This window comes from Mytilus galloprovincialis, chromosome 1 (genome assembly GCF_965363235.1).
Source record: "Mytilus galloprovincialis chromosome 1, xbMytGall1.hap1.1, whole genome shotgun sequence".
Lineage (NCBI taxonomy): Eukaryota > Metazoa > Mollusca > Bivalvia > Mytilida > Mytilidae > Mytilus > Mytilus galloprovincialis.
This window is the reverse complement of record NC_134838.1, coordinates 113,699,955-113,723,572: the sequence shown is the minus strand read 5'-3', so window position 1 is coordinate 113,723,572 and position 23,618 is coordinate 113,699,955. Positions and strand designations below refer to the sequence as shown.

At 31.3% G+C, this 23,618-nt stretch overlaps 2 protein-coding genes and 1 long non-coding RNA gene across 5 annotated transcripts in view; 2 read left to right on the top strand and 1 right to left on the bottom strand.

Annotated features, from left to right (window-relative positions):
• The window catches only part of LOC143052265 (orexin receptor type 2-like), a 98,073-nt gene that overhangs the window by 58,288 nt on the left and 16,167 nt on the right, over positions 1-23,618 (top strand). For all 3 annotated transcript variants that reach the window (XM_076225276.1, XM_076225256.1, XM_076225265.1), the window contains one exon: positions 19,608-19,986. In XM_076225276.1, coding sequence (XP_076081391.1) covers positions 19,608-19,986 — 379 coding nt within the window. The remainder of the gene's footprint in view (positions 1-19,607; positions 19,987-23,618) is intronic.
• LOC143052288 (uncharacterized) lies at positions 3,414-5,465 on the top strand. Its single transcript, XR_012971066.1, has 3 exons — positions 3,414-3,429; positions 4,260-4,379; positions 4,566-5,465. It is a non-coding gene; the product is annotated as an uncharacterized LOC143052288 (long non-coding RNA).
• Positions 5,598-10,450, bottom strand: LOC143052279 (uncharacterized). The gene is made up of 4 exons (XM_076225287.1): positions 10,322-10,450; positions 9,400-9,936; positions 8,295-8,426; positions 5,598-6,113 (listed from the first exon to the last, which is right to left on the bottom strand). Exons 1-4 carry the CDS (start codon positions 10,369-10,371, stop codon positions 5,924-5,926), a joined length of 909 nt encoding a protein of 302 aa, XP_076081402.1. The 5' UTR covers positions 10,372-10,450; the 3' UTR covers positions 5,598-5,923.

Here is a 23,618-nt window from a genome sequence, read left to right as displayed (position 1 = left end):
AATTAATTTACCATAAAAATATGGTAGAAATCAATTCAAGGTTTGATTCTGATGCTAATTAGTTGACCAAGCGTGGTCAAGTAGTAATTTGAAGCTGCAGGGAAATCGACTATGCTCTAATGTGACATTCTAACGTGTATTTAAGACAGATTGTTCCTGTAACTGCATAGATTTTTTTTTAATTATATGTATTTGGTCGACAAGGTCATATTGTATTTTTATTTTTAATAGTCAAGTTTACAAAATGGTCATATTCTGATAAAATCTGACGAGCAACAATTATTAGATAAGCAATGAACCAAAATACAGTTTTGTGTTTGTGTTTGTGTTTTGTTTTTTTTTTTTTTTTGTTTTTTTTTTTTTTGTTGGAGTGTGATATTCTGCTTGGTGTGTATTTTGGCGTCCTTTTTTCAACTCAATAACTTGAAGACTATTTTTTATTTAAAAATTTGCACATCCAATGACCTAATATTGAATGTACATGGGGTCACCAACATATAATAATACTGTATAAGAAGTAAGATAAACACAAATATACACAACAGTACATGAACAAATCTGCTATTAAAGGGGTACATATGGTCCCCATATGAATACCAACAATCAGTCAATTAACTGTATTGCGAAAACTTTTAAATTGCATCTTTATATCTTATTTTTATTGTGTTTACAACTTATTTGTTTACTTTTTCAATTGTAATCTTTATTTTAAATTGCTCTGTGTTTCTAACATACATAGCATAAGGACGTTTACGGTGTCTTCTTGTACACATAAAAGTTTTTAAGGTCAATAAAATTAATAGCATTGAATAAATAAAGTTAAATAAGATTGCGTTATAGCGTATTATAGATGATCGGAAAGTCATATTGTCAACAGAATCTTAAGGACCATTAAAATTTATCATCAAAACATAAGAAGATTTGTTCACCAACAAAATCTAATTTTATTTGTTTTACCTGTTGAACATTTTTATTTGAAGAAATAAAAGTCAATTATTTTGAATGATCTGTAATATGTGGGGAAAACAAGTATAATCAATAAGTATCATTAAATAGTCTATGTTTTAAATATAAATAAAGAATTCAAAGTTTATAACAAAAACATTGCAGTGTCAAATTTACTACAAACAAACACCTGTCAAAACCTCTTTCACTAGAATGCAATGAAAACAATAGCAATTCACACGTTAGACATTAAAGCAAAGCAGATGATCGTCATCACTGGTGTAAATAAAGTGATTCAGAGAAAACACATATTGTCTATTTTGAATTTGTAGTGAAAATATCAAAAGGTTCGGACGTTTCTTCTAATCAATGGCACTCTGTACATTTTATAAGACGAAATAGAACCATTCATTCTTACACTCCATCTTCAAGAATATGGTTTTCGTATAATTGTATGAAATATTTCACGAAAAAAAACTCAGTCGCATTGAAGCTATTATAAAATCATAATCCATATTGAATATTATTTTATAAATCATAAACATATTGTAAACAATACACATGTCTTTTCACCTAAACACAAATAGACAAAATAATTCGAAAAATTATGAAAGGCATTTTAATCAGTATGCTATATAAAACACTAAAGATTGAGCAACTTAAACCTCATAACAAATCACGTGGTGCAGGACTTAACAGTTCCTGATATAGTATTTGTGTGCGTGGTATTACAAACTTCGGTTATTAGTCAAATTTAGTGGGGTCACAATCTAGGGCAACAGATTTGATTCCGGATGATGTGTACTCTATCCCATAAGTGGTTTTTTGCGTGTAAACGCAACACTAAAAAAAAACTAAAAGTATATAATACGTAAATATGTTTTCTCTTTACCAATCCTGATTTTGCAGAATATGACAGTAGTTAAAAGAAACGACTGTCTATTGTTTTTAATGCAGGACAATTTAACTATTACTGAAGTCATCCTCCCCAGATTGTTTATATCAAACATGATGACCCTTTCTTTCGTTATGGCCATTGTTATATTATAGTTCGTTTCTGTGTGTGTTACAATTTAACGTTGCGTCGTTTGTTTTCTCTTATTTTTGAGTGTAAATTGACATTGCGATAAGACGTGTCACGGTACTTGTCTATCCCAAATTCATGTATTTGGTTTTGATGTTATATTTGTTATTCTCGTGGGATTTTGTCTGATGCTTGGTCCGTTTCTGTGTGTGTTAGTTACATTGTAGTGTTGTTTCGTTGTTCTCCTCTTATATTTATGCGTTTCCCTCAGTTTTAGTTTGATACCCTGATTTTGTTTTTTGTCCATGGATTTACGAGTTTGAACAGCGGTATACTACTGTTGCCTTTATTTATCCTCAACGTGTCGTTGGCGTCTTATTGTGGAGTATATCTGCTTTTTTCACATAACAGAGAGTTCAATTGAAACTGTTTTTGTAGTGTCAGTACTTTGCATAGTGTACACTCATGATAGTTCGTGAATTGGTTTACTTTCATTTTTGTTTTTGTTATTGTGTTGGTAATAATTGATTTGAATAAAAAAAATATATACTTTGACAACCAAAGATGATGTTCCTTAACTGTCATATACCTCCGATAAAAATTCCTTGCAAAAATAAAAAAAAAAAAAAAACAAATGTATAACCTAAGACCACCATTCACGAATTCCTGGCGGTGAAAAATTAAAATGAAGTAGTTTAAATTTTTTTTTTAAAAATTCAGAACTTCAACTACTATACAGTCAGCAAAACATACTGTCTACAAAATTACATAAACAAAAAAACAGTTAAAAAGATTGCTATGCCCGAGGGGGATATTAAATAAAAATATTAAACTATCTATGTGTGTTTCGTTCGAAATTAAAATATTACATGGAATATAACTCAATATAGATACTATAATCAGTTATTTATGGGGTTTATCTCGATTTAAAAGTGATCATTTTAATAAAAATCGACAAAAAGAGAAAGCGATCAATCGGTAGAGCGCTGAAAGTTGTTTTTATCAACTGATAACATTTTTAATATCATGTCATCTATTTCGGGTTTTCGAGTACATTGTCATTGTAAATCCACTGATCGATATATACAGCCCGTAACAGAGAAGTGATCGAATTGATGTTTCTTTACCGTCAAAATTAGCTACGTTATCGACAAACTTAATTGAGTAGTGACCGAACTATTGGTACTTTAACGTTAAAAAGATTGACAATGCTGACAAACTTTCATGTGTCGATAATCAAGTTTAATACCGATAATATTGAAAATAATTCTAATAAATTAATATGAAACAAAATATGTCCATGCACCATTTCGATTGGGCGAAAAGTAGTCATTTCTTCAAAGTCAGAGCAGAAAAAAAGATTTATGGAAGGACGTCTACACGGTGCATAACCATAACGGCCACTTCTGGCGGAAACGGACACTGGCTGCTAGTAGCAACGGACACTTCACACTTTATTGGTAAGTCAACTTCACGCTCCCCAGAAAAAAGTATATTTATCACGTTTTAGAACAATGTAAGGTATTTATGAATTATAACACGGAACAAAATGATAACTGACAAGATCAAAATCGAAGGATTAGGCTTGTAATTCAGTTGGGGTTCAACAAATTAAAGAATATGAACTTGCATGTTATGCGTTCGAGTGCATAAAGTGATATTTTTTTTGTTTATTTCTAAGCTATTCAGTTTCCATATCCAGTAAGTAAACTTACAGGTTATGGTTTGACATTAAATGTTGTCAAGAGAAAAGAAATTAATCCTTAGGAAACCTTCAGAGCGGAGAAAAACGTAATTTATTGTCAATATGGTTGGAACCGGACCCTTTAGGACGTTTAAGAAACCTGGCACCGGACCCTTTGTGATGCTGATAATATATATTTAGCCATTATCTTTTGGATACTATACGTACTTTTCATTGAAATTTCAGGCATATTGTTATCGCCATTGAATATAAATAAATGTATATAAATGTGAAATGTTCTGTTAGATTTAACTCTATTTTGCAATTGTTATTTTACCGAAATATATAAGTGCAATATCGGTAACTGTAAAAGTGCAATAAGATCTGTTTTTTTTTTAACATGGGATTTGTAGTAGTTTTAATTATATTTTTAAAATTAAGCCTGTTTGATATGGCTCTTTCTAACTATTAAATGCCATGCAAACCCGTATAATTTTCATACCAAGTTGATAATGCTAAATACTAAATATTGATTGTTTGTACATGTATATGTTGTAAAATATAATAATATGTTACCCAAATATATATACTAAATGTATTATTTAGGTAATGGCGTATACAGGTCTTCTCCTGAGTGAATTCAATGAATCCTTAGGACTAGGATGTGAAGTTTTGTTAGATGATAACTGCACAGCCGATTTGAATAATAACAAAAGTGTTGATCAGGTATATTATTTTTGTTTCAATTATATCTTAATCTATATAAAATAAACAAATGAAAAGAAATGACGAAAAGCTGAACGAGAAACTTATTGGAAAATATAACCATGTAGCCTTCCCTTTTTCATTGCTTCATATGGTAAACGAATTTGTGGTTTTGCAATATTTGATTGATGTTGTTTTATGTTTTAGGAGGAAAGTATTGAAATATCCGACTACGTACCAGTAATATCTACAAATGAGTATATGGATAGCGAGCCTGCTATATCTACAAATGACCAATCCAACATACATGTGGATGTACTCATATCTACTGGTGAACATTCCAACATCGAACCATCACCTTCGACTGAAGCCAAGGAAGTACACTGTGATGTTTGTAATAAAAAATTCTCAACCAAGGCCAACCTTAAAAGACACATTCGGAGACACAATGGTTCCATGTTGGAATGTTCAGAGTGCAGTAAGCAGTTTGATACAAAATATCATTTAGAGAACCACAGAAAACTATTACATACTGCTTTTAATTATAAATGTTCCAAGTGTCCTAAAACTTTTAAATCCAGAGTTGGACTTAAGAACCATGAAAACCAGCATATTAACCGCTTTAAATATTTATGTCCCCAATGTGGAAAAGGATTCAACTATACGGCGGATATTGAAGGACACAAATCCATGCATGAGGGAACAAAACCACACAGTTGTGATAAGTGTGGGGCAAAGTTTACCAATATTAGAAACAAAAGAAGGCATGTATTCAGCTGCGGTGTAAAAGTTAAGGGATCAAACTGTGATATTTGTAACAAATCATTCAAATGCCCAAGATATTTGGCAGAGCATGCCAAAGGACACGAAAATCCAGAAAGATTCCAATGCTCTACTTGTGGAACATTCTATAAATTTAGAGCCTCTCTGTACAAACATTCCAAGAAAACTTGGCATAATTAATTACGTTTGTGTTTTTGCACAAAGGGATTGTGCACGTCTTTAACGATTTGTTGTTATATTTTTAAAGACTTTTGTTTTATATGAACATACTGTTTGTATCGCCGCCAAATGTTTGTGCTGCTGAATAATCGCTGGTGCATTATATTAAAGTTGTGTTTTTGCATTAAGCGATTTTGTTTTATCTGAAAATATTGTTTTTATTGATATATTTTTTGTGTTATTGCATAAAGGGGTTGTGCACGACTTTACATTTTAAAATTGTGTTTCTTTGATTCAGGGTTTAGCAATTATTCCGACATTTTTTGTTGCTGTTAAACATTGTTGAAATACATGTTGTTTTTTTGTTGAGAATAAAATTATTTGAAAATACAATATATATGTTTTCATTGCCTAATGACATAGCTGCTTTGTCCTTAGTTGAATATTTGGCGTTTCACTCTCGGGTATTTTTTGTTTTGGGTATCACATTTTCCGACTTTTTGCATTTTATTCTTGATAAGATAAAATATGTATATTAAGTGCATTCAAATTGGTATTCTAGAATAAATCTACCAGATAAAAAGAGAAATAATTGTTGAGTGATACATGTATTTTAATGATCATTATTTCCCGTCTAGATCTTTCATATCAATTCCAAGTCGGGTGGTTGGAAGGATTTTACTCTCATCGGTCTTGTGATGTTGTTTGATTGGTAGGCATCCTCTTGCAACCTCGCCTGGTTTGGATACATCTGAACGTTTGGTCGTCCTTTGCCTCCTTCGTCTGCGTATAGGTTTATCAAACAAATGATCTCTGGAAAATGAATAGTGAAACAAGTTAACACACATTGATAAAACAATTAGTGTACAAGGTTTGTGAAAATTGGTATTTAATATTTCGATGCCATTTAGTACTTTGTAATATAAAGCGTATAAGGATTATACTCATTATTGAAGGTCATCCTGCGATCCAAGATAATGGTGTTTTGCTAGTTTTATCTCATTGACACACAACCGAATCCTTTCTATTTCGTAAGTATGGTCTAAATTTAATTGATGAATGTTTTATGATAACACAAAAATGTTTTTTTTTCACAATGATTTTAAAAAAAATGCATCTGAAAAAAATAAATAAATGATGAAACTAGATGAATTATTAATACAAGTTATCCTGGTTTGGCGACAATTCTATTATTGATTAAAACCAGATGCTCCGCAGGGCGCAGCTTTATACGACCGCAGAGGTTGAACCCTGAACGGTTGGGGCAAGTATGGACACAACATTCAAGCTGGATTCAGCTCTAAATTTGGATTGTGATTAAATAGTTGACACAGCATAGGTTTCTGACACAGAATGAATGTGGTCTAATGAACTTAAATTTTTTTTTTGCCTTTGAGCAATTCACTATGCTGTTGAATATTAATCCTCTCAAAAAAATGTTTGAAGAAATTTTCTTTTTATTTATGAAATCTGAAATGAGAAAAATTTACCCCCCCATTTTTTTTCACATCCCCCTTTCCCTTTTTCCAAAACTGATCTCAATTTAAATTTCTAGTGGAGTTTGCAACAATAACTACTCATTTAAATACATCATAAAATATTAAAATGTAAAATAAAGTGCTTGTTATCACTGAATGGTAAAGATTGTTTTAATGTATCAGTTGGTAGTAAAAGTGAATATACATTGTATATTGTATAAAACAATGATTTAAGTTGATTCAACTACTATTCTGGACAAAGAAAGATAACTCCAATTGAAAATATCTTGCTATTGCACAATACTGTGCAATTGAAAATATTTGCTATTGCACACTACTGTGCAATTGAAGATTTCTTGCTATTGCGCAATACTGTGCAATTGAAAAATTTTTGCTACTGCACAATACTGTGCAATTGAAGATTTCTTGCTATTGCTGAATACTGTGCAATTGAAAATTTCTTGCTATTGTACAATACTTAATATAATAATTTTGGATCCTGATTTGAACCAACTTGAAAACTGGGCCCATAATAAAAATCTAAGTACATGTTTAGATTCAGCATATCAAAAAAGCCCAAGAATTCAATTTTTGTTAAAATCAATATTAGTTTAATTTTGGACCCTTTGGACTTTAATGTAGACCAATTTGAAAACGGGACCAAACATTAAGAATCTACATACACAGTTAGATTTGGCGTATCAAAGAACCCCAATTATTCAATTTTTGATGAAATCAAACAAAGTTTAATTTTGGACCCCGATTTGGACCAACTTGAAAACTGGGCCAATAATCAAAAATCTAAGTTCATTTTTAGATTCAACATATTAAAGAATCCCAAGGATTCAATTTTTGTTAAAATCAAACTAAGTTTAATTTTGGACCCTTTGGACCTAAATGTAGACCAATTTGAAAACGGGACTAAAAATTAAGAATCTACATACACAGTTAGATTTAGCATATCAAAGAACCCCAATTATTCAATTTTTGATGAAATCAAACAAAGTTCAATTTTGGACCCTTTGGGCCCCTTATTCCTAAACTGTTGGGACCAAAACTCCCAAAATCAAACCCAACCTTCCTTTTATGGTCATAAACCTTGTGTTTAAATTTCATAGATTTCTATTTACTTATACTTAAGTTATGGTTCGAAAACCAAGAATAATGCTTATTTGAGACCCTTCTTAGCACCTTATTCCTAAACTGTTGGGACCTCAACTCCCAAAATCAATCCCAACCTTCCTTTTGTGGTCATAAACCTTGTGTTTAAATTTCACTGATTTCTATTTACTTATACTAAAGTTATTGTGCGAAAACCAAGAATAATGCTTATTTGGCCCCTAATTCCTAAACTGTTGGAACCAAAACTCCCAAAATCAATCCCAACCTTCCTTTTGTGGTCATAAAGCTTGTTTCAAAATTTCATAGATTTCTATTCACTTAAACTAAAGTTATAGTGCGAAAACCAAGAAAATGCTTAATTGTACCCTTTTTGGCCCTTAAAATAGAGATATACCGTAATGTTATTGATCTCAAGTATAGATCAGAAGAAACATCCTGCATGTTGACATCAACCGGCTGAACAAAATTATCCACTAGTTGTACCTCTTGGTAGACAGCTTTCCTTGTTGTATTCATTCGAAATGACCTACAAAATCAACACAATGTCTAAACTTTCATGTTGTAAGAAATTGTATAGTATATATGTACTTTAAATTAGCCAAAGCCATTCACTACTGACAATGAACGACAGTTATATTGTTGTTCTTCATATTGGAAGTTCAAACCATATTTCACTTGCTAATGACTAGATCTATATTATAACATAAGATTTATTTAACATACACGTAGTTTGAAGAGACAGAGACCACTTAAACAAGTTAGAGCAACGACAAAGATCAATAAAAAATACGGAAAATTAAAAAAAAATAAAAGGAAACCAAAGGCCCCCAGAATCCTGATTACCTACCTGAACAAAATGTAAACCTATAACCAGAATTGTCTTGTGATGAAAGCAATCTTATATTTGGGACCAAGTAAAAAGAAACCGATCTGAAAGTTTACCACCTGCAAACTACTGCTGCTGCTAATTAGTTTCAGAAAAGAAGAAGAAATTTTAGCCATTTTCTCATAGTATCTTATGTTGAACTAAGTTCAGCAATGGTAGCCATCTTTAATCACAGGCAGGGTCATCGGAACAATTCTCCAAGAAGACCTTGTAAGGACCATTTCTGAAAGTTTGGTTCACACGGACTTTGCGGTGTCACACAATATAAATAAGTGTGGTTTTGGCATTGGGTTCTATTTAAAACTATTTTCAGATATGGTGGTCATCTTGGAACTCGCAACACATCTGCAATTGTTCTTCATCTTAACATGTTTATTTGCTTCTCAAAAAAAGTATATGCATGCACAAACTTTGCAAAAATACATCGAGAAACGACCCTATACACCAGTTTTCTGTTTTGAAAATATGAGAATGACCTTTATTGTTTTTTATTTTAGTTTTAACAGTGATATAGGTATCTTTGGATTGCTATTTTGTTATGCTTGTTATGGTATTTTATATTGGTTTTACGTGGATTCTCTATTAGTCAAGTATAAAACAATTATAATGTTACCTTTCTGATGGGTCACATCGGTAGTGAAAGATTTCGGTTACTGTTGACATCAGACGAGGAATTGATATAGCTTTTGGACACCCAAGACGAGTTGGTTCCATGTCGCTTAATTCACCAAAGAAGGTTTCATTGACAAGACTAGAAATAGCTCTATGGTTATATGTACCGGACTTGACAATGGAGTACAGTTGTATTGTTGTATCTATACGCTTTTTATTTTGATTTATCAGATTTAAGAGTATAACAAAGTCTCCCAGAAGATTCACTTTCTTCAATCTACAAACTACTGCAGGAATAATTTCAATGATCTGGTTAACAATTTGTTCTGTGGAATTTGGTCCAAATAATTTCTTCTTCCCTCTCTGTCTTATGTTTTTAGTTGGCTTTCGTTTGAAGGGCGCATAATTTAATTTATTTTCATTTGGATCAAATATATTTTTAGGAGTTTTCACCTTTGATTTGCTGATTATTTTTTTAATACTGCCACTATACTTTTTTGGTTTTTGTAACCATAATGCAGATTTCCTTTTCCTTTTCCTGAAAGCAAAAACAAAACATCATTAAGGGTCCGGTGCCTGCAATAAAGCTGACATGGGTCCGGTTCCAGTAATTTGATCTAGGTGAAAGGGTCCGTTTCTAATAATTTTGAAAAGGAAGGAGTTTGACTTCAAATCTTGAATTATGCACAAAATGTAATTAACAAAAGAAATTTTACGTCGAAACCATGTAAGTATGGCTAATACTGTTCTAATTAAAGCGGGAATAATTATCATTTTGGTGGGAAAAGAGTTGCACAAAACAAAGTCACTAGTTTAAAATGCTAATCAAATATATAAGGAATACATCTTCGTTGGGATAAGTGGTTTCTAGATGACAAAAAAACATCCTAGGATTCCGTGGACACAGCAATTGTATCACTTACCTAACAGATTTGTCTAAATCATCATTATTCGGATCGTCGTCTGAGTACATCGTAGGAAAAACGCCGAAAGTCTCCGTTGGTTTTGGTGGCAGTATCCGTTTCCGCCAGAAGTGGCCGTTATGGTTATGCACCGTGGTCTAGATAGTATTATTTCCTTTACAATTTTACCCCAAACTAAAAGAAATATACTAGTAAACAATTAAAAAGGTGTTTGATAGGAATGAAGTCATTTATTTTTTTCGGACTACAATGTGAACCGTATGTGTTATGGATTTGAATTCAATCAATAACTTTAAAATGTTTTCTCGCATGTTTACACAAAAGGAAGGACGTATTTCTACTTCTGTTAGAATATGACGCAACGTTATACATTTATTTCCCGTGCCTGAGGGAGATATGAAGATTTGTTCACCCAAGAATATTCATATTTCACGAGGGCTTTGCCCGAGGGAAATATGATTTTTCGAGGGTGAACAAATCTTCATATCTCCCGGGGCCAAGGGAAATGAATGTTTTATTCCACTGCCTAAGCTTTGTATACTATCTGAACTTCAAATATTAGTTTGCATACCGGCATTTTTTCAGACTTATTCGCTTGTTTTTATTACTGAACACGACATACATATTGATAAACAGTACGGATAAACATTGATTATTTAATTAGTCTTTTTGTTTTAACGTCTGAAATAAATTTGAACACGATAATGATATTTGCTATTGCTATTTAGAAAATAAGAAGTTCAAGACGTTATGTACATAAACCGCGCATAACGTCGCACGATTTAGTCCCGACATGTCAGAGGGGAATATGATACTCAGAGGTGAATATGAAGTTTTGTTCGACGTCACGTGTCAAAGTTTCAACCAATCAAATGTTGATTTCGCTATCAAAATCAACATGCAGTGGAATAATAGATATTGCTACTACCACGAAAAATAGCGTTAAGTAAATATTTGACGGAAATGTTTTTATAGAAATGCTGAAATAAATATTTCAAATTATACATGAAAATAAAAATTGATTCTTAAATTTTCACATTATGATAGAGAGAGAATAAAAATATAATATTCATAGGCTAAGGAAGACACAGATTATACGAAAAATGTTTACTTAGCGTTGTCCCATGTAACAAACTCGAAACATAAAACTCGAAAAATTCGCGAAATGTTCACGCAGCTCTTCGAAATTTTGCATGAACATTCTATTACGTGATATTATATGTTATTCAGTTCTCAGACAGGGTATATACTGTGACATTCCCGGCTTAGAGTTTATATCCCCTGAGCCGAAGGCGAAGGTGATATTAGCCCTAAGCCGGGAATGTCACAGTATATACCCTTTCTGAGACCTGAATTACACATATATTACGGATTACCCCTGACTTAATGTTATTTTCCAGTGCAGGTATTTGTTGACAACACATATATATTGAAAAAACCCAACCTGATATGTTCGGCATACGTGAAGGATTTTCTAATTTGCTGTGAACATAATTTTATCGTGTATGTAATAATTTATAAGAACACTTTTAACATTAAATTTAAGTATTAAAAGTGTAAATTGCGTGATTTTGTATCAAAAATGTATTATTGACTGAAGCACGTCATTATTTTCCCTCAGTGAGCCTCTGACAGTCTGATAGCTTTTGACTACGTCACATAGTAACCGGTGTTATGATGACGTTTTTGAGGTTCCAATTGGGGACAAAAACGTCGTATATACCCCGGCAGTTTTCTGAATATATACTGACATCTCTGTGTTGTTATCCAATCACAAACCTCGACACATTTGTAATCCGTAATATATTTTAGTATTGGTTAACATGGCTGTCTCCATTTAAAATTTGCATACATATTTTCAAAAGAATATGATGTATGGAAATGTCCCATCCGAATTTTAATTTGGAAACTTGAAATATTTCAGTTCAAAAATAAAATTTTGACAAATAATTCATTAAATTGTAAGCACGATCGTTTTGTACTAAGTGTAAGCTCCCAAAATTCGAATTGAAAAGTAAATTGAGCTACATATTCAATTCAAAACAATAGATTTGCAATGTCTTGCGGAAATGTCCGAGTTAAACTTTCATGCCTTCACAAAACTTTTACGGCAAAAAAAAACCCAGAGATTTGATTTCGTGAAGATTATTTTTCGGCTTTGATAACTATACCAATAAAAAGTACTGTTAAAGTTGAAGATGTAACACAAAATAGCATTTAGATTACAGGGTTATCTATAAAAAATACGGATTAATGAAAATGTCTTGCAAGTTTGTCCGTTATCATAATTTGACGTAGCCACAAGCGTAATATGCTAGGGACGGCATGAACTGCATTCGCGTGTTCCTTCCTCCACTAAATATAAATGTCCTGGTTTCAACAAAACGAAATGATGCACACATTACAAAAATACACATCTATAAGACGATCAAAACGTAAGAAAACTTCAGTATCATAGCTACATGTATAAGCTATTGTATGTCACTGCTTGAACAAAATCATACTCGGGTTGAATATATAATGCAGTAATATTCCTCCAAAAACACATAATTACTAGCAGTAAAATTGAATATCATATGTTAATTATAAAATCATATTGGATTGGATTCTCACGGCATTAATTTATACTTGTGTGTTATACTTTGCATTTACCCAAAAAAGAATGCAGGAAGAATTAGATAGTGCACGTTTCCAATTTAACGTCATTTTTCTGTTACACGAAATGGTAGCACTGCGCTTGCTGTCATTTTGAGGGATCATGCAACATTTCAGCTATTACCCATAAACAACATAGGTTCTCAATTACTAAAAAAAGTTCTAAAAGATAATTTCAAATCAGAGTAAACATATTAACTTCCTTATATCCAGTCGAATTTGTCTATAGGTTACACAAAGCTGGTTCTTAAAACGTTTGTATCAGGGAAAACATTTTGCTTTGACTTTTAAAACATGTAGGGGAAACGGATTTCCTAACGATTCACATATAATAATATTCCGTGTTTCTGATTTTTTTTCGATAACGTAAATTATACGACTTTTTTTATGACTACGTGAACTTGTGCCATTTACTTTTGCTGGTCTTTAGGAAGACAATTTACAATTGTGCAGTGAACGGAGGCACTTATACATAACCTTGGAGACCTCTACAGTTCCTTAAAACATCAACTATTTTTTTTGTAAATTGAGTGCCGTCTCCGTGAACATGCTAACACTTAAGTCATATCTTTTCATTTTCATATTTTTTTCCATATTTGTCTCTGTTGTCTTGATTGTTGGAACGATTAGTGGTATCTAACAATATTTATGAAAACTTTCTGAGAATTATGAATATTTCTTCTCTGTCAGATATGGATCATTACCAATGATAAAATGAAATGCCGTACATCACATCGTATAGAGGTTTAAATTTCAAATATTCGTCAATAACTTAAGAAATAGAGCAATTTTGTCTTCAACATTCTAAATGTTAAAGGGTACATTTGTATTTTTTACTTTGATTTGAAGGAAAATTATTTCATTTTTTTCTGTGACAAAGTACAAGCATGTCGGTATTTCAACAATGTATGATTGACATAATCCCGGGGACATAATAAACAGATAGGTATGAAAAAGAAAAGATATGGGGTATTCTGTATCAGACGAAAAAAAACCTATTACAGTGTTGATTCCCATAAATATTCACAGTGCAAGCAGTATATAATATCTACATTGAGCAAATCGATGAGGTCATGTTTATTGTAGAAACGTTTTACCGTTAAAATGAAAATGCCAGTGAGAGGTTGATTATAAAAAAATGTTTTACTGTGTTAAAAAACAATGAAAACTTACACGTTGCACATTAAATATTTTGTCGATGAAGAAAATTAAATTGTCACTTCTGAAATAAGTTTGTCGATAACGTAACTTATTCAGACGGTAAAGAAACGCGAATTCGATCACTTCTCTGTTACGGGCTGTAAGTGACTAAGTACGCTAAAACTGTAAATAAGTTTGTACGTATCCAGTATTGACGATTTATGTGGCTTTCCCCACTCCGAAATCCTCTCTGATACTTTACATATGTATTCGTGTCATTTTGTTCAGGAAGGTTTTTTTTTATGATCTCCGGTCACTAAATGGATCATTATTTATCAGAGCTGTTTCAAGTGAACGATACCAAAATACTGCATTTCTGATACTATTGAAAGCCGATTCCGACTGAATTTACCTCCAATATGTCTGAATATATTGATTAAACATCAGTATACTTCCAATGTGTTTTCACTAAAATACATGACAAACGTCAGTTGTTCTGGAGTGGTATGTTCAACTGTATTGTATTTTAGCATGATCTTCGTAAAACGTAGATTTTACAATCACAATATATATGTTGACTTCTGTTATAAATATTTAAATGGCATGATGTAAACTTTTGAAGAATTTTGATTATTTTTTTTTTAAGTTTGTGAAATATACATCCGAAGTTTATTTTTGTATGTACAACACATTGATTATTGCTATATCAATGTAAATTAGCAGTAGTGTTACTTGTCGCCAATCTAATGTGCAATGAATAGTTTCAATCAGTTTGTAGACGTGTGCCTGAATGTCATACTGATGTGTACATTGACAAGTATTCTATGTCTGTGTTCAGATATGTGGGCTTACCATAATAAAATTAATCGATTCTCATGATAAGATACCTTTGCACGTCTCATCATATTTTTTCTTTCTTTGCAAATTACTTTTTTAAAGCAGTTCGTCGATTAATTCTTTTTTGTGTTACATAATTTGTCTTTAATTATCCTTTAAGATGTTATTTTTCCCGATCAAAGACTATTAATGGGCAAAAGAAGAAAGTAAAATGATTTACGGATTATTACACCTGCTTAGAACTAAGAAATCCTATAGTTACTTCCTGGTTCGATTGTTATTTAATTACAGATTATTGCCCTTGTTGTGTTTTGAAATCTTCTCCAGATTAAACAGTTAAATTACTAAAAGCTTATTACACTATAAAATAAACTCTAATGTAACAAAGATGAAAAGATACCATTAACGAATTTAGTGTTTTAAGTATCTGCTCTCGTCTGCGTAGAATTTATTCACAATTGTGTTAAAATTTTTAGCAGTTGTCTGTCTTTATTTTGACAATTATTTTGAATTATAAACCTAATAAAATTGAGAAAAAAAATGGGGAATGTGTCATAGCGACAACAACCCGACCATAGAGTAGACAACAGCCGAAGGCCACTAATGGGTCTTCAAAATAGCGAGAAACTCCCGCACCCGGAGAAGTCCTTCAGCTGGCCCCTTAAAAAATATGTATGCTAGTACAGTGATAATCGACGTCATACTAAACTCCGAATTATACACAAGAAACTAGAATTAAAAATCATACAAGCCTAACAAAGGCCAGAGGCTCCTGACTTGGGACAGGCGCAAAATTGTTTTGTTAGATGTCCATGTCGGCGGTTCTATTTAATGTCGTCTGTCATCTTTACGGTCTGAAATGTAGGATATGTTTGATTTCCACAGTTGATCTCCATATGTATTTTATGTATCAATGTTCACGGTTGTTTCAAAACTAATATACCTCTTCTCATTTACATTTCTGCTAAATAAAATTTTCATCTTTCAAAGAGACTTAAAATTAATCACTTTTACAATGCCACCATGAGTTTAACAACAAATAATTGTACTTATAATAGTTGTTTGTCCAGTACTCCTAGTTGGCCGAAAACTTTATTTATTCACCATCTGACACTAAATAACAACTTACTTACTTGCAGTTGAAAAGTATAAACAAAAACTAACCAAAGCCCTATCCTCCCTTAAACAAAAAACAAACAATAATACAAACAAAACAAAACAAGAAAAATGAGAAGAATCACATCAAGTAAATGGACACATGAAACTGAAAAACATGGGACCTGAACAGGAAAATAACCATCTCATGAAGGCAACTATATGATCATATAATGCAATAGTGGTTTCTATCTTTTGCCTTAGAGTTGGTTGAAGAATTTATTGTTTCAATAATAGTTTAGTACATGCTCTTTGTAATAACATGCATTTGTAGTCCGTTTGTTTCCCAATAGCTTTTCATGTAAAACATAAATAAACCAATCTTGGATACAAAGATACAAAGTCGGAATCATAAATAACAGATTTAATAACCACGATATTAGGTTTTAATTATTTTTGTGTTTTTCGTTTATTGTATATCAATAACATGCCATCATCTTTAAGATGGACTTCAAATATTTTGTGCACATGATAATTAAATACAAAATAGACAATAAATCTAGTTTTATTCCTGATTGTGTACATTCTGAATAGTGTTGACGTATCTTTAATTCTATTAATGTCTGAACCATGAAAATCACAAACATGTTTTTTTTTTTATTAAAAATCTTTGTCATTTGATGTGTTTGAGTTTTTGATTTTGACATTTGATTAGTGACTTTTCTTATTATATTTTGCTCGGAGTTCAGCATTTTTGTTATTTTACTTTTTAATGATAGTAAGGAGATATGAAAGGACAAATGTACTTATATTATTCTGTTCGTTTGAAAGAAGACAATTTTTATGTAATGCATTAGGAAGTAACTATGACAAAAATGAATTCATAGACAGACAATCCAAACGACCGTAGGACAATACACGACAGACAAATAAAATGTTTGATATGGTGATCTAGATTACTGCCAAGTTAAATATATACTGATAATGCTAATTTGTTCAGCTCCTGTTGCCTATTTGTCGATTTACTGCTTTTTATCTCGTAGCCGAACTTCATAAGAAGCAAACTAATTATCATTTTGTATAATTTTTAACAATACATTCAGACATTTATCCGACCATTTGCTCTGAAAAAGTAATCTCGATTTTTCCAGATATTACTGACATTTATTTACCTGAAAGTGCTTTTAATAAATATAAAAGCTCTGTTCTAAATTTTAATCTCCTACACGTTGAAACTTAATTTACTCCGGCCATTTGTCATTGGATGTGCTATATAAGTGCGTGATTTAATAGGAATATTATATGTCCGGTTGATAAGTATTTGTTGGACAATTATAATAACCAGTTAACTTATTTTTGTACTAAATGTGTATAAAAGTGTGACCGACCTTTTGATATTGCTAGAGTACCTTTGTTTGTGTATAATTTTTTAAACTGGTACATGTTTCACAGAGTACAAATTCAGGCTGGTTAATAATTCATTAACGTGAAAAACAGAGAAATTTATAGATTTTTTTCTTTTTTTTTTCAAAATAATTGAACAAGTTACATATAATACTAATATTCCAAGTAAAATATCAAATTTCTATGATCACTTATCTATCTTTAAAGGACTCAGAATTTTCCTATGAGTTTGGTATTTTTGTTATTTTACTTTTTCCAGATTAAATATCTAGACAAAAGTTTAAGTCTTTCTCTCTTACGCCTCACTAACCGACCGTGCAAAGACTGTATAGCCAATCATTGTCGTTAAAAACTTCCATATATATCACTATCTGTGTCAGAACAAATAGATGTCCATGAACAACTAGGCATAGATTTCTTGTATAATACAAATAATATTATTAAGTAATGTTGCTATCTTTAAAAAATATGGCAATTCAAACCACTTACCCAACCCCTCTTTTGATTTCTCAAGTAATACCAAGTCGGCCTCTGGATCAAATAAAAGTGTTGAATGAATACTAACTGATCATTTTATCATATACAAAATTACTACCCTTTATTATAACCATTGAAATGGTCGGGCTTTTTAAGGGTTGATAATATTGTTAATATGAATAATATTACGGGGCAACGGAACAAAAACAATCAGTCTTTGCTTTCTTACAATTTAATTTAGTTTTCGCTACAAATTATAATAATGCAGTATATGAACTGATATAATATGTTTTCCTCTTTAACATTATCTTTAACATTATCCACAGCAAATAGCATTTAAGAAACTGAAAGTTACACAATAAGTTAAAGATTTTTCTTCTTTATATTCTGAAGGTACAAAATGTCATTTGAAATTGAAAACAATTTAAAACCTTACCGATTTCAATATTTTATTATTTTCTGTAAGATTTTAACACAGAGTGAGAATAAAACAGTACAAAACGGACACAAATAGAGAAAGGTTTTACAGTTCATTTACTGTTGTAAACACATTATATTATTCTAACGAGAACAGGTGTGCGTTTTTATTGAGCATTTGCATCAAATATCACAAAATAACACACAAGACAAAAAGCTAATAACTACTGATTTCAATGCATAGTAGGAAGTTAGAGCAAAGAGAAAAAAAAGTAATGAACTCCTTGATGTTTTCAAAATTAACTTCCTACCATATTGGCAGCATGAGAAAAGACAATAAAACCTATTACAGCGAATATCGTTTACTAAGGCAATTTTATTCAGTAATGTAGTCATTGGCTAATGAACAATAATAAACTATCTTTCCATTATAGTTAATCTAAAAGTATACTTTGGTCTTAACTTAATATTAGGAATATTATGAGTTGAGCATAACTTGTAATGAAAGTACTATGTTTTTCTCAAAATGATGTCAATTATGGAGGCATTAATGTTGACTAGTTTCTTCCTGTACTTACAATTATGAGCAGTTTTCAATAAAGAAACGCACTCGATATAAGATTTTTGCATATACAAAATGGTGAGAATGGAAAAATAATTGTTCGGCGTTTAAAAAGACAACACATTACCCCTTTTATCAGGAAACAAAAAGAACGCACAAGATCTGAAGTGAAAATTAACAATATATGATTTAAAGAAGATATTCAAATTGTTTCATTTTAAACATACATTTTAATTTACTCAGACCTGCAAAAAATGCCTACTACATATTTTATTTTATTCACTTAATGTTTAAATTGTTCAGACTTGTCCTTCGCAAATGAGACTAATGAATTCATCCGGGGAGAAATATAAGCATTTAAATTAAGCTAAAATAAAAAATGGTTAAAAAATGTTACCATAGCTCACTTTTGTTCTGTACAGCATTTTATTCTAACCATTTTGTGTGTTTATATTTTATCCAAATGACAAAATGTGAATTATCTATCTACTACACACCGGTAATGCGAATAATTTTCACGAGTGTTATGCAGTACAAACTATGAATATTTCAAAAGACCATAGTTTGCACTTGATAACAAGATAAACAACATATGTTATATTATATTTACCAACATTTTAATATTGTTTTCTCTTTTTGTTCTTTCTTCTTTACTTTTAATGAACATATTGCAGTATTGTTTTCTCTTTCTCATTTCAGACTGTATCAATATCTGTCTCAGTATTGACTTTGGCCGCCATTGCCGTAGAACGATGGTATGCCATCTGCCGTCCATTGGCGTTTAAAAGTACACGAAAGAGGGCAAGGATTATGATCATTGTGATATGGTTGGTTTCAGGTTGTGTGGCACTTCCAGACATTTTATTCATGCAGCTGGATAGTTTGGTACCTGATTTTGTGTCTTCATTGTTGATATCGTGTCGTCCAGGATGGGACCAAAACAAACAAACATTTTATCAGGTTGCCTTAATTGTCTTATTGTATTTCCTACCAATGATTTTTATTGGATTCGCCTATATACAGATTGCCTTTGTTCTTTGGAAAGGTGATATACCCGGTGAAAGTAAAACAAGAACAGGTAATATATTTATTTTATTTACTCAAAGAATATCAAATATGGCAAAATTACAGTGCTGCTAGAAGTCTGATATTGTCTCATTTGTTTATTATATACACTGAAGGACAACAAATAAATTAAAATATCAGGAGACAAAGGGACGGTTTTGTTTAAAACAATAACATGGGTTTGGTATCACGTTTAAAAGTAGTCAATTAAATAATAGATTGTTGAACTATTGAATAAAATGGGTAATTAGAAAATGCCGATGTACTGCAAATCTAAGAAATGTATTTGATATCTTAAGACAGAAAGAGTTTATCCTGGAAAGCTTACACCACTAAAAACGCACGAAATGCTGGTCCATATTTCCAAGTTTATGTGTCATAAAATGTTTATTTTATACTTTTCTTTTTATTAGTATATACGTTTATGTATCTTATAAGTCGAATATCAGAACTTGGGTCAAATAGGTTAACATGAATTGGAAAACTAGTTCCCCTTTAAACATGATGTAAATGCAAAAGCTCAATTTAAAACAAATTCATTTTAATACAAATGTAGTTTATTAGTAAAAAGCATAAAAAACAAGTTACAAGTATGACACAATGATAAACAACAGAAAAGAAACACCCATGGGACAATGTTAATTAATAATAGTTTTGTAATTGTTAACTAATGACGTAACGTAATTAATAGCTAATTTGCAACAGTGCGATTGTTCTACTCCAATTCGATTAACTTTTTTTTTAAAATGAAGTGAATGTAAGCAATTATAAGCACCAGTACGGCTTTCAACAATGAGAAAAACCCATACTGTATAGTCCCCGACTTGACAATTAGAAAATAATTCAATTAAGGAAACTAACGGTCTTATTTATAACAAAATAATTTTCGAAAATAATATGACAGACATGGATCAATGACAACTACTGACTTCATGCTCCTGATTCGTGACAGGCACATAAAGAATGTGTTTGTAAACGCTCAACCCTTCCCCTAACATTAGGCAGTAGCGTAATAACACAAAATAAGAACAAACTTTAAAAAATAGTTAAAAAAGGCTTCTGTTCTTATGTTGTACTTTTATACCACTGCCCAAGTTTAGGGAAGGGTTGTTATCCCGCTTACATGTTCAACCTCGCCGCCACATTCTGTATGCATGTTCTAATTTTCAATAAATTTAACATGGGAATGTTAGTGTAGAGTAAGGAACAATCGAACGTTATGGTCTTGTTGATGAACAATCCTAAACAATAACAGTAGGGCATATACGGTTAAAGATCTCTTGGTTCACAATATGTGTTAGCTTCTTAATTTAAACAAGACACCTTACAAAAGTATACTTATTTCAAATTTCAAATGATATGGAAGCAATGAATGTTTTATTCATCTAAAGAGAGTTCTGTTCTCATCAATTACAATAGTTAAGGAACTCGCTTTCAAATTGTGATACCAAAGTTATGTGTTTAGCTGTTTCTGGAGTGTTACAATTTTTTGAGAGTTGGACATTTCTACGTTTTATGAGGATCAGTTAACAATTTCGTTTCACTTGAATATTAACGACAACATCTCATGCACTTTCTTTATTACGAACACGATTATGTGCACTTTCTTTATTAACGACTTTGTACTTTGTCTATTAACGACACAATCCCATGCATTTGTATATAAATCAGAATGCTTCAGGTTTTAAATTTAGTGTAGCTGTATCTATTGTATCCGTTTCATATTCCTTAAGCCTATAAAATATACACTTATATGTCATGCAAAGAACAGATTAAAACCATTAGTTTTTGTGCTTGATAATATTAATGTTTGCATTGGAGGTAAAGCGAATGTCATATGATTCGTATTTTATTGTCATGTGACCATTATTTTGATAGAGATTCATTATGCTGAGTTTTCATACTGTGAGGAGTATTTCGGACTTAATTTCATTTGAAAGAGTTTGCAACATTGTGTGTTACGTATCATTTCTGATCTACGACACTGTTATTGCTGGGATATATATCTTTTTTTATTAATTGTTATATATTTTTACAATTATTTATGGGAAGTTTTTATTTTTAGATTTATTTCAATTCTGCTTTTTGTGATACGCTAAAGAGTACATATTTATCAAACTTTGTTCTTCAAATCTTATTTTTTTTTTTTTGGTATTTTTTTTCTAAATAGATGTATTTCATAAGATTATACATGTGTTGTGATATTAGGGTTTAGATATTAATTCGTTTCTTTACACGATAAAATTCTTCTTTAGTTGTTTTATTAATTCTATGAAACTTACTTGGTGAATACTAGTTTGGGTTTTTTTTTGTAGTCTTTAAAGACAACTGTCAGGGTTCCTATTTAACTTTTTTCTAAATTAATTTTACAATTTATGCGCTAGTTTACTATAAAAACTGGTTGAGTTTAATAGGGACGACTAAGTGCTCTATCAAACAAGAATGTGTCCACAGTACACAGATGCCCCACTCGCACTATCATTTTCTATGTTTAGTGGACCGTGAAATTGGAATAAATTCTCTAATTTGGCATTAAAATTAGAATGATCTTATCAAAGGGAACATGTATACTAAGTTTCAAGTTCATTGGACTTCTACTTTATCAAAAACTACCTTGACCAAAAACTTTAACCTGAAATTTGCACTATCATTTTCTATGTTCAGTGAACCGTAAAATTTGGGTCAAAACTATAATTTGGCATTTAATTAGAAAGATCATATCATAGGGCACATGTATACTAAGTTTCAAGTTGATTGGACTTCAACTTTATCAAAAACTACCTTGACCAAAAACTTTAACCTGAAATTTGCACTATCATTTTCTATGTTCAGTGAACCGTTAAATTGGGGTCAAAACTATAATTTTGCATTTAGATTAGAAAGATCATATCATAGGGCACATGTATACTAAGTTTCAAGTTGATTGGACTTCAACTTCATCAAAAACTACCTTGACCAAAAACTTTAACCTGAAGCGGGACAGACGGACGAACGAACGGACGAACGAACAGACGGACGGTCGGACGAACGGACGCAGAGACCAGAAAACATAATGCCCCTCTACTATCGTAGGTGGGGCATAAAAATTAAAACCCATCACATATATCGAACAAATAAAGAGATATAGTATGATTGGTAATGATAGAATCATCCACCAGAGATCAATTGCAAAGAAAGGGAGTGAAAACAAATGTTTAGCACTAAATGACATTAAAAAAGCTTTAAAAGAAATATTAAACAAATCTAAAGAGAAAAATAATTGTTTGGTGTTTACAAAATCAAACAAACAAATAGCAAATGAGAGAGACAGCAACTTTTAGATTGTTATGGACGCTCATTCTTCATGCATCTAATAGTATAAAATTACAAATGTAAGATTATGAATTTTAAAATATAGTAGTGATTTGGTTTAGGTTAGAAAGTCACAAATTAATATGCATGAATGAATCTGTCAAACTGGATTCAGGACCTCTTTAGTATAAAATTGTCCACCTTGATGTTGAGGTTTTAATTACTGATTGTTCTAAGAAATAACGTTCCCTGGCATAAGGAAAAACGGATTTTGAGAATATTTTTGTGATTTTTTTTTTAAATACAGAGGATTTTCTTGTCCCAGGCATAAATAACCGTAGCCGTGTTTGACAC